Source organism: Rhinolophus hipposideros, assembly GCF_964194185.1.
Source record: "Rhinolophus hipposideros genome assembly, chromosome: 23".
In the NCBI taxonomy this organism is placed as follows: domain Eukaryota; kingdom Metazoa; phylum Chordata; class Mammalia; order Chiroptera; family Rhinolophidae; genus Rhinolophus; species Rhinolophus hipposideros.
In genome coordinates, this window is record NC_138069.1 from 9,401,705 (window position 1) to 9,414,334 (window position 12,630).

General features: G+C 53.1%; 1 protein-coding gene across 17 annotated transcripts in view; it reads right to left on the reverse strand.

Moving 5' to 3' along the window:
* The window catches only part of P4HA2 (prolyl 4-hydroxylase subunit alpha 2), a 35,639-nt gene extending 23,260 nt beyond the window's left edge, over positions 1-12,379 (reverse strand). For 6 of the 17 annotated variants that reach the window (XR_013992355.1, XM_081035122.1, XM_081035129.1 and 3 more), the window contains exons 1-5: positions 12,280-12,353; positions 11,586-11,756; positions 3,555-3,654; positions 2,788-2,884; positions 2,245-2,396 (exon numbers count right to left, since the gene is read on the reverse strand). Coding sequence is in view for 16 of the 17 variants with exons in the window: in XM_081035122.1 (XP_080891248.1) it covers positions 2,245-2,396; positions 2,788-2,884; positions 3,555-3,654 (349 nt within the window). In the remaining variant the exon portion in view is untranslated. Of the gene's footprint in view, positions 1-2,244; positions 2,397-2,787; positions 2,885-3,554; positions 3,655-7,995; positions 8,093-11,585; positions 11,757-11,889 lie in introns of those variants that run through there. The other 11 variants (XM_081035117.1, XM_081035123.1, XM_081035131.1 and 8 more) reach the window with 11 other exon arrangements.
* Positions 12,380-12,630: the final 251 nt, after the last annotated feature.

Sequence of the window (12,630 nt, forward strand, 5' to 3'; positions counted from 1 at the left end):
ACATGAGGGAATCCTGGCTGCAAAGCACTCAGACCTGGTGGAAATAAAAGAGACAGAGGACAGAGAGGGTACTTGACAGGGGCACAGGAGTGGACTCAGGGAGGATGTGCTGACCACCTCGTGGAAAACAAATCACAGGAAAAACCCTGATGCAGGAGTATTGGGCTGGCCAGGTAAACGCAGACTTCCAGCCCGTCTCTCAGGTTGAGGAGCCTAAGGGACAGAGGTGTCAATTCAGGGAGCCCAGCTGACCAGTGGCCCTTATCGTCCAGAAAACTGATGACAGTCCTGAAGGCATGTGGTACTGTCCACACACCCTCAGATTAAAGACGGGGTACCACATGGCCAGGCCAAACTCTGAGGTGAGGCTGCACCAGCCCAGCATGCTCCCGAGACCACACTGGGCCTTGCTCTGCTCTCTAGAGTATTCCCCCACTACTCGGACCTGCTATGAGCTCAGGGCAGGTGCTCCCCAATCGTGATACTTAAGACCATAGTCTGGGGCCTGGGAGAGCCCAGACCACAGAAGTAACCAAAGGAGGATGTTTTGGGACTCCAAGTCCTCGCTGTAAGGAAGATGTGCACCACTTTCAATCTCAGGACTCCAGGTGGGGGCCAGGCCCTCCCATGCTAAGTCAGTGGCTTCAATTGTGCCCATGAGCTGAGAATTGGGAGGGGAACTCCAAAGCCGTTTCTTCCCGGCCTCTTCCCCAAAGCAGCAGCACCCACAGCCGCCTACTCTCTTGACCTCGGGCTCAACCACCTACCTACTTCTAGCCATGTCTGGGGACCCAGGAACCAAGAAGCTGCAATGTTGTCTTCTTCATGACTGCATGGTCAGGGACTCTTAAGAGTTTATAATCCAGGAAAAAGAAAACATGCCCCCAGAAAAAGCCACATGTCAGGAGCAAGAACTCTGAAAGTCAGAGGTGAAAACAACCTATGCTTTACGAGCCTATCCTGTCTCCTCCAGGTAACGATAAGGTTTTTCCCAAGAAACCAGCTGTTGATGGTGGGGGAGGGGCATGGAGAAGAATGGAGAGCGGGAGGTCATCTGGGGAGGTCATCCTAGCAGCTTTGTTCTCCCGCAGTGTAGGTAGAACAATCAGTTCTGAGCTACAGGCCCAAGCTAGGAGGCAGGGGTCTGGGAAAGGCAGCCACGGCTTCTGGAGGCAGTGAGCTCACTGGGCACAACTCCAGCCTAGCTGAGCTCACCAATCCCTCCCCAGAGGCCAGCCTGTCCCCAGCCAAGCCCAGCCCAGTCTGGCCACGTGGGCTGGAACGCTTCAGCCATAGAGACAACTAGTCTGAAGTTAATCAACACTCCCAACTCAGGGAGAGTCCAGGGGGCTGAGTGCAGGCCTGGGAGGCAGGAGGGCCCATCCCACCATCTCCTGTTGAGAGGAAAATGTTAGTGCATAGAAAGTACTACCACAGTGAAAGCTCCAAGAATAGTTATAGCTTTAAAAATGTGTATGATCTGACCTGCAGATACCACTTCGAGGAATGTATCCTAAGAAAACAACCAAAGATATATACACAAGATTGCTGATAATTTGGAAACAATGTCACGTCCACAGTTTACGCAACATCAGTATGACATATTACTGTCCAGCCATTAAAATTGTTACATGTAATGGACACAGAGAAGCTGCAAAATTCAGGAAAGCAGTATATGCTTACATCATAAATCTGCCAACAGATATATTTTATTTCTATAATATGTGAAAGGTAATGAATTTAGATGAGGCCCCAGCACCCAGCCCACTTAACTCACCTTTGTTAATTCACTTGTTCCCTTAAAGCAAGTGAGTTTGCACCCCTGGTATCCATGTTTGGTTCCACTTTTTTAAAATGTATTTGCATGTGTAGAAAGACTGGAATTTTAACAGTGTTTATCACTAGCCAATTGGATTAAGAATTATAATTTTATCATGTGATTATTTTTGTATTTTCCAAAAAAAAATTGTATTGCTGAAGTGTACATAGAAAAAAGTTACTACTAAAAAAAAGGGAAGTGTAAATACTAGGAAAAAGCAAGAACTGGTTATTGTTACATGTTAAAAAACAAGGACAGCCAATTGCCAGCTTCCCACAGAGAAAGGAGGGAGAGAGCCGGGAGCTGTCAGGGTTTATGTTCACAGACTACAGATGCCCACCCAGGCCCAGCCTCATACACACACTCCCCAGGAGCGAGCACACAAACACACTGGCTCACCCAAGTACCTGCTCACCGTCCCTCACCTGCGGCCGAGTCCTGCAGGACCAGGTCCTCCAGTGCGGGCCAGTCTGTGTTCAGCCGCTTCACCAGTTTGTAGGCATTCACAGGGTGGGCCAGGTAGCCCTCGGGGTCAGCAGCAGACTTGCTGGTCAGAGCTTCCATTTTGTTGGCCCAGCTGTGGAACCAGAGGAAACGAAAGACTAACACACCCACCCACATGGGTCTTGACCTCGGGTAATTTCCCTGTGAGATTTAGGACCCTTTTCATGAAGAGACAACAAAAAATGAATACAAGTAACTCCCCACAGATGCTTTCAGCGCTTTAAGCTAGACAGGAGCTAGGGACCCCGATGTATGCCAAAAGGCTCTTAAATAGAAAGGAGAAAGCAGTGAGTGCTCAGCCCACATAGAGCCACGCTGGAGGAGTAACCTCCAGGCCAGCCCCACAGGGCCCTCTCAAGGGCTTCCTCTTATGAGCACCCTGGATGGGTCCCTGTGGGTTGGACGGCTGACTCAGGGTGGGGGTAGGGGTGGAAGTGGGGGTGGGGATTTAGAACATCGGACACCTCTTAATCTTGGAGAGCTTGGCTTCCTCCTCCAGAATGTACTCCTTCAGAGACTGCACCAGGTCCTTCTCTGCATAAATCAGGTCTGTCATGTGCCCTGCATGGAGACAGGGCCAGTGAGAAATGGGTGGGAGATGTCCAGCCCCCTTCCGTCGCACAGAAACCAGCACAGAGGCAAGTCCCCTGGGCCATGGGCATGGCAGCTCTCCTGGGACCGCGGCGACTCGAAGTTAAAGGGGACCTAGGCTCACATGGGCTTGGCTCCCAGCTTCAGGAAGAGAGGGGCAGAGGCCCCAAGGGGAGGTTGAGGTAACTGCCCTGGCAGCACCTTAAGGAAGAAGCCCCACATCTCATTGTCCCACCGCCCCCAGCTGGGTCATGTCACTGTGGCACGGACACCCTGGAGGCTTCATCCCATGGAAAGAAACGCTGAAACTTTAAGTCAGAAGGAAAAGAGGGGCTGGATCCAGCAGGCACAATGTGTTCTGTGCTCAACCACTCTGGTCCGGGAGAAAGACAGGAAGGCCAGGCAGCCCAGGAGCAGCCTGCACGTCCCAGGGAGGGTGACCTGCTTGAGACAGGACATCCAGGTCATCAGGGCCACAGAGGGGAAAACGGCAACTCTGCAAGTCCCACTCTCCATCAAACTGGTGAAAACCAGTGAGTGAAGCCATCCCACCCTGAATGAGAACAGGCGGCAGGCAGGGACGTCCCCTAGCACTTGAGGCAAAGATTGCTCAGGTAGATGATAGTCCTGTTGTACATACCGATAGAGGTAAAGAACTCAGCCTGCACACAGCCCAGGACAGCAAACCAGGCCACCAGCAATGCAGACACCTTGGGTTTCATGGTCACAGAGCACCGCATCTGCAAGGTATTCAGTGACAGTCACTGGACCAATTGTTAAAAAAAAATAACGCAACTTAGGTGAGGAGACACACACACACACACACACACATACACACACACACACGTATGCACATATACACACATTCAAACAGGCCAGAATCCTGACCTAGCACACAGAAACCAAAGATATTCAGCATCACCAGTCGGAAGAGTACAAGTTGTGGAAGCAGTGATGTGTGCTCAATTCTGGGCCCTGCTCTAGGACGTCACATGCCCTCTTGGCTCCTGGTAACAACCGGCAACATGGGAAGGCTGAATTGCGTGGGGGAGTCACCTCTGGTTCTAATAGTCTGTAAGTCCAAGACTCTGGCCCATCCCTTCTTGTTTCACAGACTGCTTGTCTATTTCTGTCTTTCCTTCCAACACATGTGCCAGGAAAGTGCCATGTGCTGGGAAGCCCCTGGCCACGCAGCCCCTGCCCACAAGAAGGTTTACAGCACAGGAGAAACAGTGACAGAAAGAGAACTTCATACCATATGTTCCAGGGGACCCACACTCAAAAGGAGGTGTAGAGCAGATGGTTGGCCAGAAAAGGAATAAAATTGCCCATTGCCAGTCTGCATAAGGCCACACCTAGAGCATGCTAGCAGCAGAGACTCTGGGCAGACACTGTTCTTCCTGTAGTGAGGCAGACACTGTCCTCACTGGCCAGTCACCATTCATAAATATTTACTAAAGACCCACATATGCCAGGCACTGAGCTAGGCACTAGGGATATAAAAATGAATCAGCCATGTAGGGCCAAAACCTTGGACGAGGCTGGGCTGCTGCCAGTGTACCTTCTCAGTGGCCTAGAAATAGCCAGACCCAGCTCTGAAGGCAGCAGGCACAACCTGGGGCAAGCCCCACTGGCAGGGGACCTAAGTACACAAGGGACGCTTCGAACATCATCTCACACTCAGCCACACAGCCCAGAGTGTGCTGGGGGACCAGCACCATCTGAGCCCAGCTCGGCCAGGCCCTCCTCTTACTGCTCTACTTCAGCCAAGCCCCACTGGAAATTTACGGAGACAAGGCAAATAAAGGGAAGTCAAATGCTTCCCCCCAAAATGGAAGCCTTACCTAACAGAATTCTAGGTCTGAGTTGCCTAATGCCAGCTCATCAGTTTTTTGCCTGCCGTGGTCAATTAGCCATACAGCACACCCACCATCCCTCACCTCACGCTTTCAGAAGAAATTCCCACCCACTGTGTTCCAGGTTGGGTTCAGAGAAGCCCAACCCCAACCCCCACCCCCAGAATGGTTCCTGTGTCAGGAAGAGGAGAGAATAAATGAACGACCTCATTTGTTCAGGCCTCTGCTCAATGTCTGCAGAGCGGGCCACAAGCCCATCAGTGCCCTGGGTGTTGGGGGCCCAGAGATACATGGGACAAGATCTTTCAGCCCAGAATCTACTGCAGGGTCGGGAGTGCTGTGCTAAGGGATCCACCATGGAGTGAGGGCGGCAGAGGAAAGCAAGTCACTGTGAGATGGGAACGGGTCCAGCCAGCCCTGATGTGGGGTCCGGGTCCTCTGTGCTCCAGCTACAGGTCTGCTCCAGGCCCACCATACTGTAAATCCTTTCCAGGACTCCAGAAGGCCTCTCTTCCTGCTTACACAAGCCTCTTTCATCGGGGACGGGTGGTATCTGTTCCTTATCTCTCAAGAGGCTTGACTAGCTCAGGAGCGCATATTCTGTATGTATACAGGGAGGGGACAGTAAAAACCCGGGGCCAGGAGCCTGCATCTGTGGACAGCAAAGGGACCAGCTGACTGCCCGTCAGGCTGATGGGAGAACAGGGCATCAGCAGGAGACCAGACCAGACACGTTTGGAAGAGGGGGGCCCCATGCTTCTCCCCTATTGTCTCGGCGGTTGCAGTAACGGACCTCTTCAGAGATCAGGTAAGAAATTCAAGGGAGGGAGAAACCTCTCCGTTCCTTTCAAATCACGCTGGTGATACTTTCCATGGCTCATGCCTTACAGCACGTAGGAAAAAGCAGCCAGGTTCCTTCATTACATGAATACCAGCTGTCATTTCTCTGGAATGTGTTGTCTGGCTTAGACCGAGCCCATCCACGCATCCAGCCTGCAGGCAGAGCCCCAAAGAATCACAGATGGGGTTCTGGGAAATGGCTTACCAACAGCCTGCAAAGTCCTGCTCTGACGGAGGAGGAGGACGACGACTCTGCTGGCCCAGAGAGCCAGGTACTCCCAAGCTGCCCCCAGACTGCCACAGTCCACACTGCCATCCCAGGCAGGGGGACCTAGAGCCGCACCCCATTTCTTCTGATCTCAGACTCCGGAACACTAAAGGCTTCGTATAAAAAGTCATCAAACCAGGCTCAGGTTGGGAAGTGGCAGGAGTGTGGGAAAGGCCAACCACTTACATAGCCCCATCCCATCTCATGCCTGTACCTGGAGCTTGCTGAGGACAAGGTAGGCGAGAGTATGTGTGCCTGCCCTGTGCTCCCACAACATGTCCAGGGCTGCTGAAAGCCCTCCCAGGAACACTCAGAAATCCATGCTGAACAGGCCTGGAAATGAGCAATGTCGAACCTCCTTTTATGAAAAACAAAGTGGCACCAAGCCTGAGCAGAAAACCAATACTGACTTTTATCTGAGCTGCATCCCAAGTTTAGAACAATGTCTGGGCCATATCAGGTACCCAACAAATAATACTTGCCACAGACTTGTTCAAGTGAGGAAAGTACCACAACAGAAGATTTTACATTGTTATGGGATGTATAAGAATGGATACCATATGCATATTAACACTGAGAGAAGATCAAAGCTTACTGTGAAGTGAGAAAAGCAGGCTCCCAACAATATGTACTCTATGATTTCATTTTCACAAGGAAAAACGTAGATATGTGCATATATGTGCAAATTTACATACATACATACATATGCAAGAAGAGAGTCATAAATCTAGTAGTATCTTGGTGAAATTATTTTGTCTTTCTTTTTATGTTTAATTTTATTTCCTAACCTTTCTACAAGGAACTCTACGGGTAATTTAAAACACATTTTCTAATATGCTTAAAATGAAAAGAAAACAAAGCAGGCCCTCTCCAATGGGCTCCAAAGCAGCCCTGGCAGCCCATGTCTGGACCCCCACGGCAACGTCCTCCAAAGCCTGTCAACAGCCCAGTGACAGTGATCCACCCACCAGGTGACCGGCGCTGTTTCTAAGCACAGGGCAATTCCAAGACATACAATCAGAGTCCCTAACAAGTCTTCTCTTTGGAAAGGACATTTACAACCTGGCCAAATGGCCATGAAAAGATGTTTCCAGCTGCAAAGCAGCAGCGTCCTTAGCTTCTCTCCTTACCTCATCAGGCAGGAACCTCTGCCAAGCTCCCAGCTGCAACCCAAATGCAACAGCTTGAGTTTTAACAATGTATTTAACAGCCTAGAGACAGAACATGGGTTTGCTGAGAACAAACAGGTCTTGCTTGGCACTGAACAAGAGGCTGCCTGCCTTCTGTGAAGAAGCCAGACCTGCCTGAACAGGGCTGCCCCCAGTGGCCCTGCCTCCCAGTGGTGTGGCCAACTCTGGGATGGCGCAGCCAAGAGGACATGCGTGCTCAACATAGGAGGAGGTGTGTAGAGACTCCAGGAGGCCCGGCCATCTAAGCACGTAAATGTCCACTGAGGCGCACAAAGTACTGTCACTGGCACCCCAGGGAAGAATGGGAGGTACCCCACTCTCCTTGCAGGATGTCATGTCTCACACATCACCCAATTCCCTCCTGCAGCCAGGCTGCCCCAGGCTGTACTGGTCTCTCATCTCATCTGGCCTGCCACCCACCTCTGCTCTACAAGGTATCCAGCAGGGCTTACTGCAGCCCTCTCGCTCCCTAAGAACCCTCCAAAAGCTCTCCCCTGCCCTCAGGATAAAGTCCAAACTCCTTAGCGCTAAGGGCCTTTTTGACTCTGCATGACCTGGCCCCACCACCCTCTCCAGCACCATCTCATGACTCCAAGTTTCATACCTTCAACTGCTACCTCACATGAAAAATATTCTTCACTGAGAACCTAACAAAGCCAGAACCTAACAAAATATTCTCCTTCACTGAGAACCTAACAAAGCCTAGATGTTCACCGGTATCTATCCTTACACTTTCTCCAGCTGGTCCATGAACCAATGTAGATTTGTACTTCCCACTCGGGAACCATCAAAAGCACAAAGTGTCCTGCTTCGGTAAGAGGCAATGAAGTAGCAGAGAAGGCTGTAAAAATCAACGTGCAAAAGCCAAGCTGGATTTTTAGTCACCATCACAGCAGAGACTTGGCAGTCTCGGTGAGACTAACTCACAAGAAGGAACTCCACACGAAGACAAAATCCACACATCACCGTACTGGATGCATCTGACGTACCGCCTCCTGTCTCCTGGGCCCTGGGCCACTTGCTCTGTCTCAGACCCCGTGGAGGAGACTGTCAGGCCCCAAATCTCTGGCTCCTCCCACTACTTCCCTGTCTCCAAAGGCATACCACACCCACCTCCCCAGTGGCTGCTGGAGGGTCCTCTAGTACAACTGGAGGAGCAGCAGGTGATAACTCCTCTGACCAGTGAAGGACGGCAGAAGAAGAGGTAAGCAGATAAATTCCGTCTCTAGGCCTCCACTGGGAAACTGTTCTGCCGCATGGACTTTCTGCCAGCTCGCCCAGAGATGGCCCTCACGGCTGAACAACTGGTGCGGTCTGTGCAGGGCGGCCAGCCTGCTCAAGCACCAGCCTGCATTTGCTTCCCATCCTCCTCTGCTTAACTTTCCTCTTCCCTCCCTTACCTTCCAAGGAGGCACTTAGCACTTAAGCTCTGCCTCAGGCTCTGTTTTCTGGGAGCAAGGCTAAAATAACCACTACTTATGTTTCCAAAAATCTTTCATTTCTACCTTCTGGTCCTCACCTAAACCTTGTACACTAGATATATTATCATCTCCGTTTCAGACAGAAAGATAACTGAGGCTGAGAGAGGGTTTCGTGCATTCCTGACATGCTACAGCAAATCACTGACAGAGCAGAGACTCAAACCCAGAACACACTTTCCACGAGACACTGCTGCCACTCAATCCGGTTGGGTAACATCTGTTGGCTGACAGCACAAGGGCCTCCCAAAAGGGGGAGCCACACTTTGCCCTGGCAGAGCAGGTCTGCCCAGGTCAAGGACTTCACCATGGTTCACAAAGCAGCTTCCTGACGTCCCTGGCTGGACCCCACCAGAAGACAGAGACAGCAACACAGATCCGGAAGACAGGAACGTGTAGCCTGAGTTCAGGCGGCAGTCACTCCTGCCCCAGACATCACGGCACTCACAAATGACCGACCAGCTCAGCTCAGGGCAAGGGAGCACAAAGAGTGGGCAGGCACACCTGCCCTGGGGTCAGACAGCCCCAGAGTGACATCTCAGCTCCACCATCAACTTCCTGGCTTTGTGACCTTAGGTAAGTTACAGGTCTCTCTGAGCCTCAGTTTCCCCATCTACATAATGGTGATAATATTAGGACCCACATCTCATAGCACTGTTGTGAGGCTAAAAGAGATGACAGATGTCAGTGGGCAGTCCAGCAGCACCAAGCACAATTTATACCAGTCATAGGCACCAAGGGTATTGGAGGAACATCAGCAGACCTGAAGCAGCCAACTGCCCAGCTAATCCCTGGAGAGGAAGAAGGTCCCGTCTAAGGAACCGTGAAGATGAAAACAAGACAGAAATTGGGCAATCGATCTCCAGGTCCTAGGACTGCGCAAAGAGATGAAACATTAACTCAGGACAGAGTGGAGTCAGGTGTAATGCCACACAATAGCCAACAGGGAACAACCCTGGAGCTGTCAATTACTGGCTCTAAAGCTCACCAAGGCAGGAAAAGTTCTCCGGCAAAAGGCCAGACTCTGAACCAATACTCTAAGATTTCTAAGATTTCACATATTTCTATGCCTCTGACCTGCTCGCTCTGAGTTCCTACAAGTATGAGGCCTCAGGATCTCAGCCACAGCTTGGCCCTCAGGAATGCCAGGTACAGCACAGGCTACATTCTAGCAAGCACTTCCTGAAAGGTCTAGAGCAGACAGTAGTCTGGGATCGGGCTCAGACATCCTATCTAAGCTGAAGAACTCACTCCCCAAACACTTAATCTTCTGCCTTGCAATGACACCACTTGAACAAAAAACTCTCTTCTAGGGCTCCAACAAGTCTAAACCAGACTTTTCACTCCCGTCTGCTCCTTCTGTGGATGAAACTACATCCCTCATTCCACAGCCCCAGCACAAACCCCAGACACCAGAGGAGCCACCAGCCCTCTCTGCTCTAGGACAGGCTGATGTCCCACCTTGGGGCACTTCAAAAGTCCAAATTGCTAGATTCGAGCAACTTTTTCAGATTAACTCTCGCTCTAGCACTCTGTCAGGGCTTGCACGTGCCTGCATCATTAGCATTTCCTGCCAACCTCCATCTGCATAAAATTAAACTCTTGACAGCTCCCAGGAGCCAGGGACACACCCACCAGCCCAATGCACACTATCAGCCAGCGTGGCCATAAACCGGCCAAGGTCTCACATCCAGCCTCAGATCCTCCCAAGATTGTGGGAGGGCAGAGTCAAAAAGTGAGGCTCTCCTTGGAAATGAGTAGACCCCTAATTCCCTCACCCCACTCATTTCTCAGGGCTACACCCGAGCAGTCTCTCTTTCTGATAAGCACTCACACTCTGCGCTCTTTGGCACATGACCAGCTGCCCGTGTAGTGTGAAGCAGCAATCTCAGAGAGATGAGCTACCCACAGGTAAGAACAGTGCCACCACCTCGGCCGCCTCCTCTGCCTCCTCCTTCATTCCGGCCCCAGACATGTTCTAAGCAGAAGCCAGGCACACAGGAGGTACTCAAAGAATAAACATGAGATCAGCTGCAGCCACACTAACCAAGCAACAAAGTAAGCACTCTCCCAAGCACCCCACTTCAGAGCCTGCAAAAGGGCAAAGGGACTACGATCACAAACCACAGACGAGCTGTCACCATGTCTGCCTGCTGAGCTCTCAGAGAACTAGGGTGGCCCAGTATGACAACATTCTGGGCTGAGGCCCCCAGCCAACTCACTCCATCCTTGCTACGTGGCTCCCTTGGCTGGGCTGCACAGTGGACACGCTTGGCCATCTGAGAATAAGAAGACACTAGAAGAATTCAAAGCTCAAAGATTTCATGAATGGGAGAAGTGAACAAAGATGCTGAGCCCTGAGGCCCAGCACCAGTGAGAGACTGGACACTTCAGGGGCAGTTTAAGCACAAGCCAAAGGAAATCTTGGTACATTTAACAGAAGAGAACTCAACCATGCAAAAACATTCTATAAACCCTGGTGGACAGTGGATCTCTACAAAATCTGAGACTTCTTAGAATACAAAGTAACATTCCCCCAACCCTTGTTCTCCGGCCAGGATCTCCTGCAGGAGGGCTGAGACTGTCAGGCACCAGCGTTAGGTGTTACCACAGCAGAAGACACCAGTCTCAGTCTTGGAAGGGACTCTAATGTTCTTCTACACCATCTTCAAGATGTCATATTAGAATGCAGAGGCCAGGCGCCCACCTACGCTGTCCTGAAGCAGGGAGCACCCTGATCCACTCTCACGCTGCAGGGCTCACTGAGCAGGGCACAGTACTAGGAACTGTCCTCTCACTTGCAGCTCTTGTGGGTCCATGGGCAGCTATCCCCTAAAGTGTCCCTTCCCGCATCACCTTATTTCCACTAGAGTGCCCAGGTCTATTCCCGCTCACACAGGCTGTTCCTCTGTTTATTCAGCCTTCATCTCACCATTCCAGCTCATGAGTCACCTCCTCGAGGAAGCCCTCTGGCCTGAAGCATCCTGTCTTCTACCAAGTACCCACAGCCCATGTGTTCCCTCCCAGCACCACACTCACCACACCGCTCTGAGCTTGGATTTCCTTGGTCTTCCAGTCAGTCTGCCCCACTGGGCTAGCAACCCCTTAGAGTTTCTGACTCACAGAAGGGTCCGTGTGTTGAATTAGTTAAGTAGTTATAACCGGTCTCCGCAGTTGCTGAGGAAAAACAACACAGATTCCAAAGGGATTCTGCAGGGGGGAAAAAAACACACAAAACTTTCTCATCCAACAGCCTGTCTTAATGGGCACCAAGCTGGACCCTGCGGTATCAAAGCGCACGCCCCAGCCCTTTGCCCTCTGGAGGCGGTTGGGTGGCCCTCACCACCGTGAAGCTGCCTCTCCGGGCCTGGCCCACGCCCCTGCCTCGTCTCCGACTTCTGGCCTCGGGGCCAGGCCGCCCCTTCCCGGGGAGCCTGACCAGGCAGGGCGGCCAAGTTCCCCGCCTGGCGCGGCCGCCGAGGGGACCGGCAGGAAGAGCGCCGCTGACCTCACCACCCCGAGCCCGGGGAGGGGACGCAGGCGGCGGGACAGAAACCCAGGCGGGTGTAGAAACAGGGCGGCGGGCGCGGGGCTGCGGCCCGGGCTGCCCTGCGAGCGGTGGGACCCCTGGTCCCCCACCCTCTGCCCCGCGGGAATGAACGCGCCGCCCGGCGACCCAGGCCCGCGCCGGAGCCCCGCGGCGGACCGGAGGCCGAGCCCGCACGGCGCTCACCTGGACACGCGCCGCGCCCGGCGTTTCCAGAACCTCCCGTGGCGGCGCCCGGCCCGCTCAGCGCCTCCCCCCTCGCTGCTCCGCCTCCCGCCGCGGCCGCGCCCCGCCCGCTTGAGCCGCGGCCACGTCTCCACCTCCCGCCCCCGAGCGGGCCGGGCCCCTCGCGTCGCGCGCGGCCGCCTGCGGTCCCGGGGCGGGGGGCGGCCCGTGGCGCGGGAGCAGGGAGCGGGCCTCGGGCCAGGCGGGGGCCGGGGGCCGCACGTCCGCCGCGCCCGCCCCCCCCGACCCGGCTCCCACCTGTGGGACGCGCCCCGCCCGCCGCCCCGGCCCCGGGCGGCCGGAGAAGGGCCC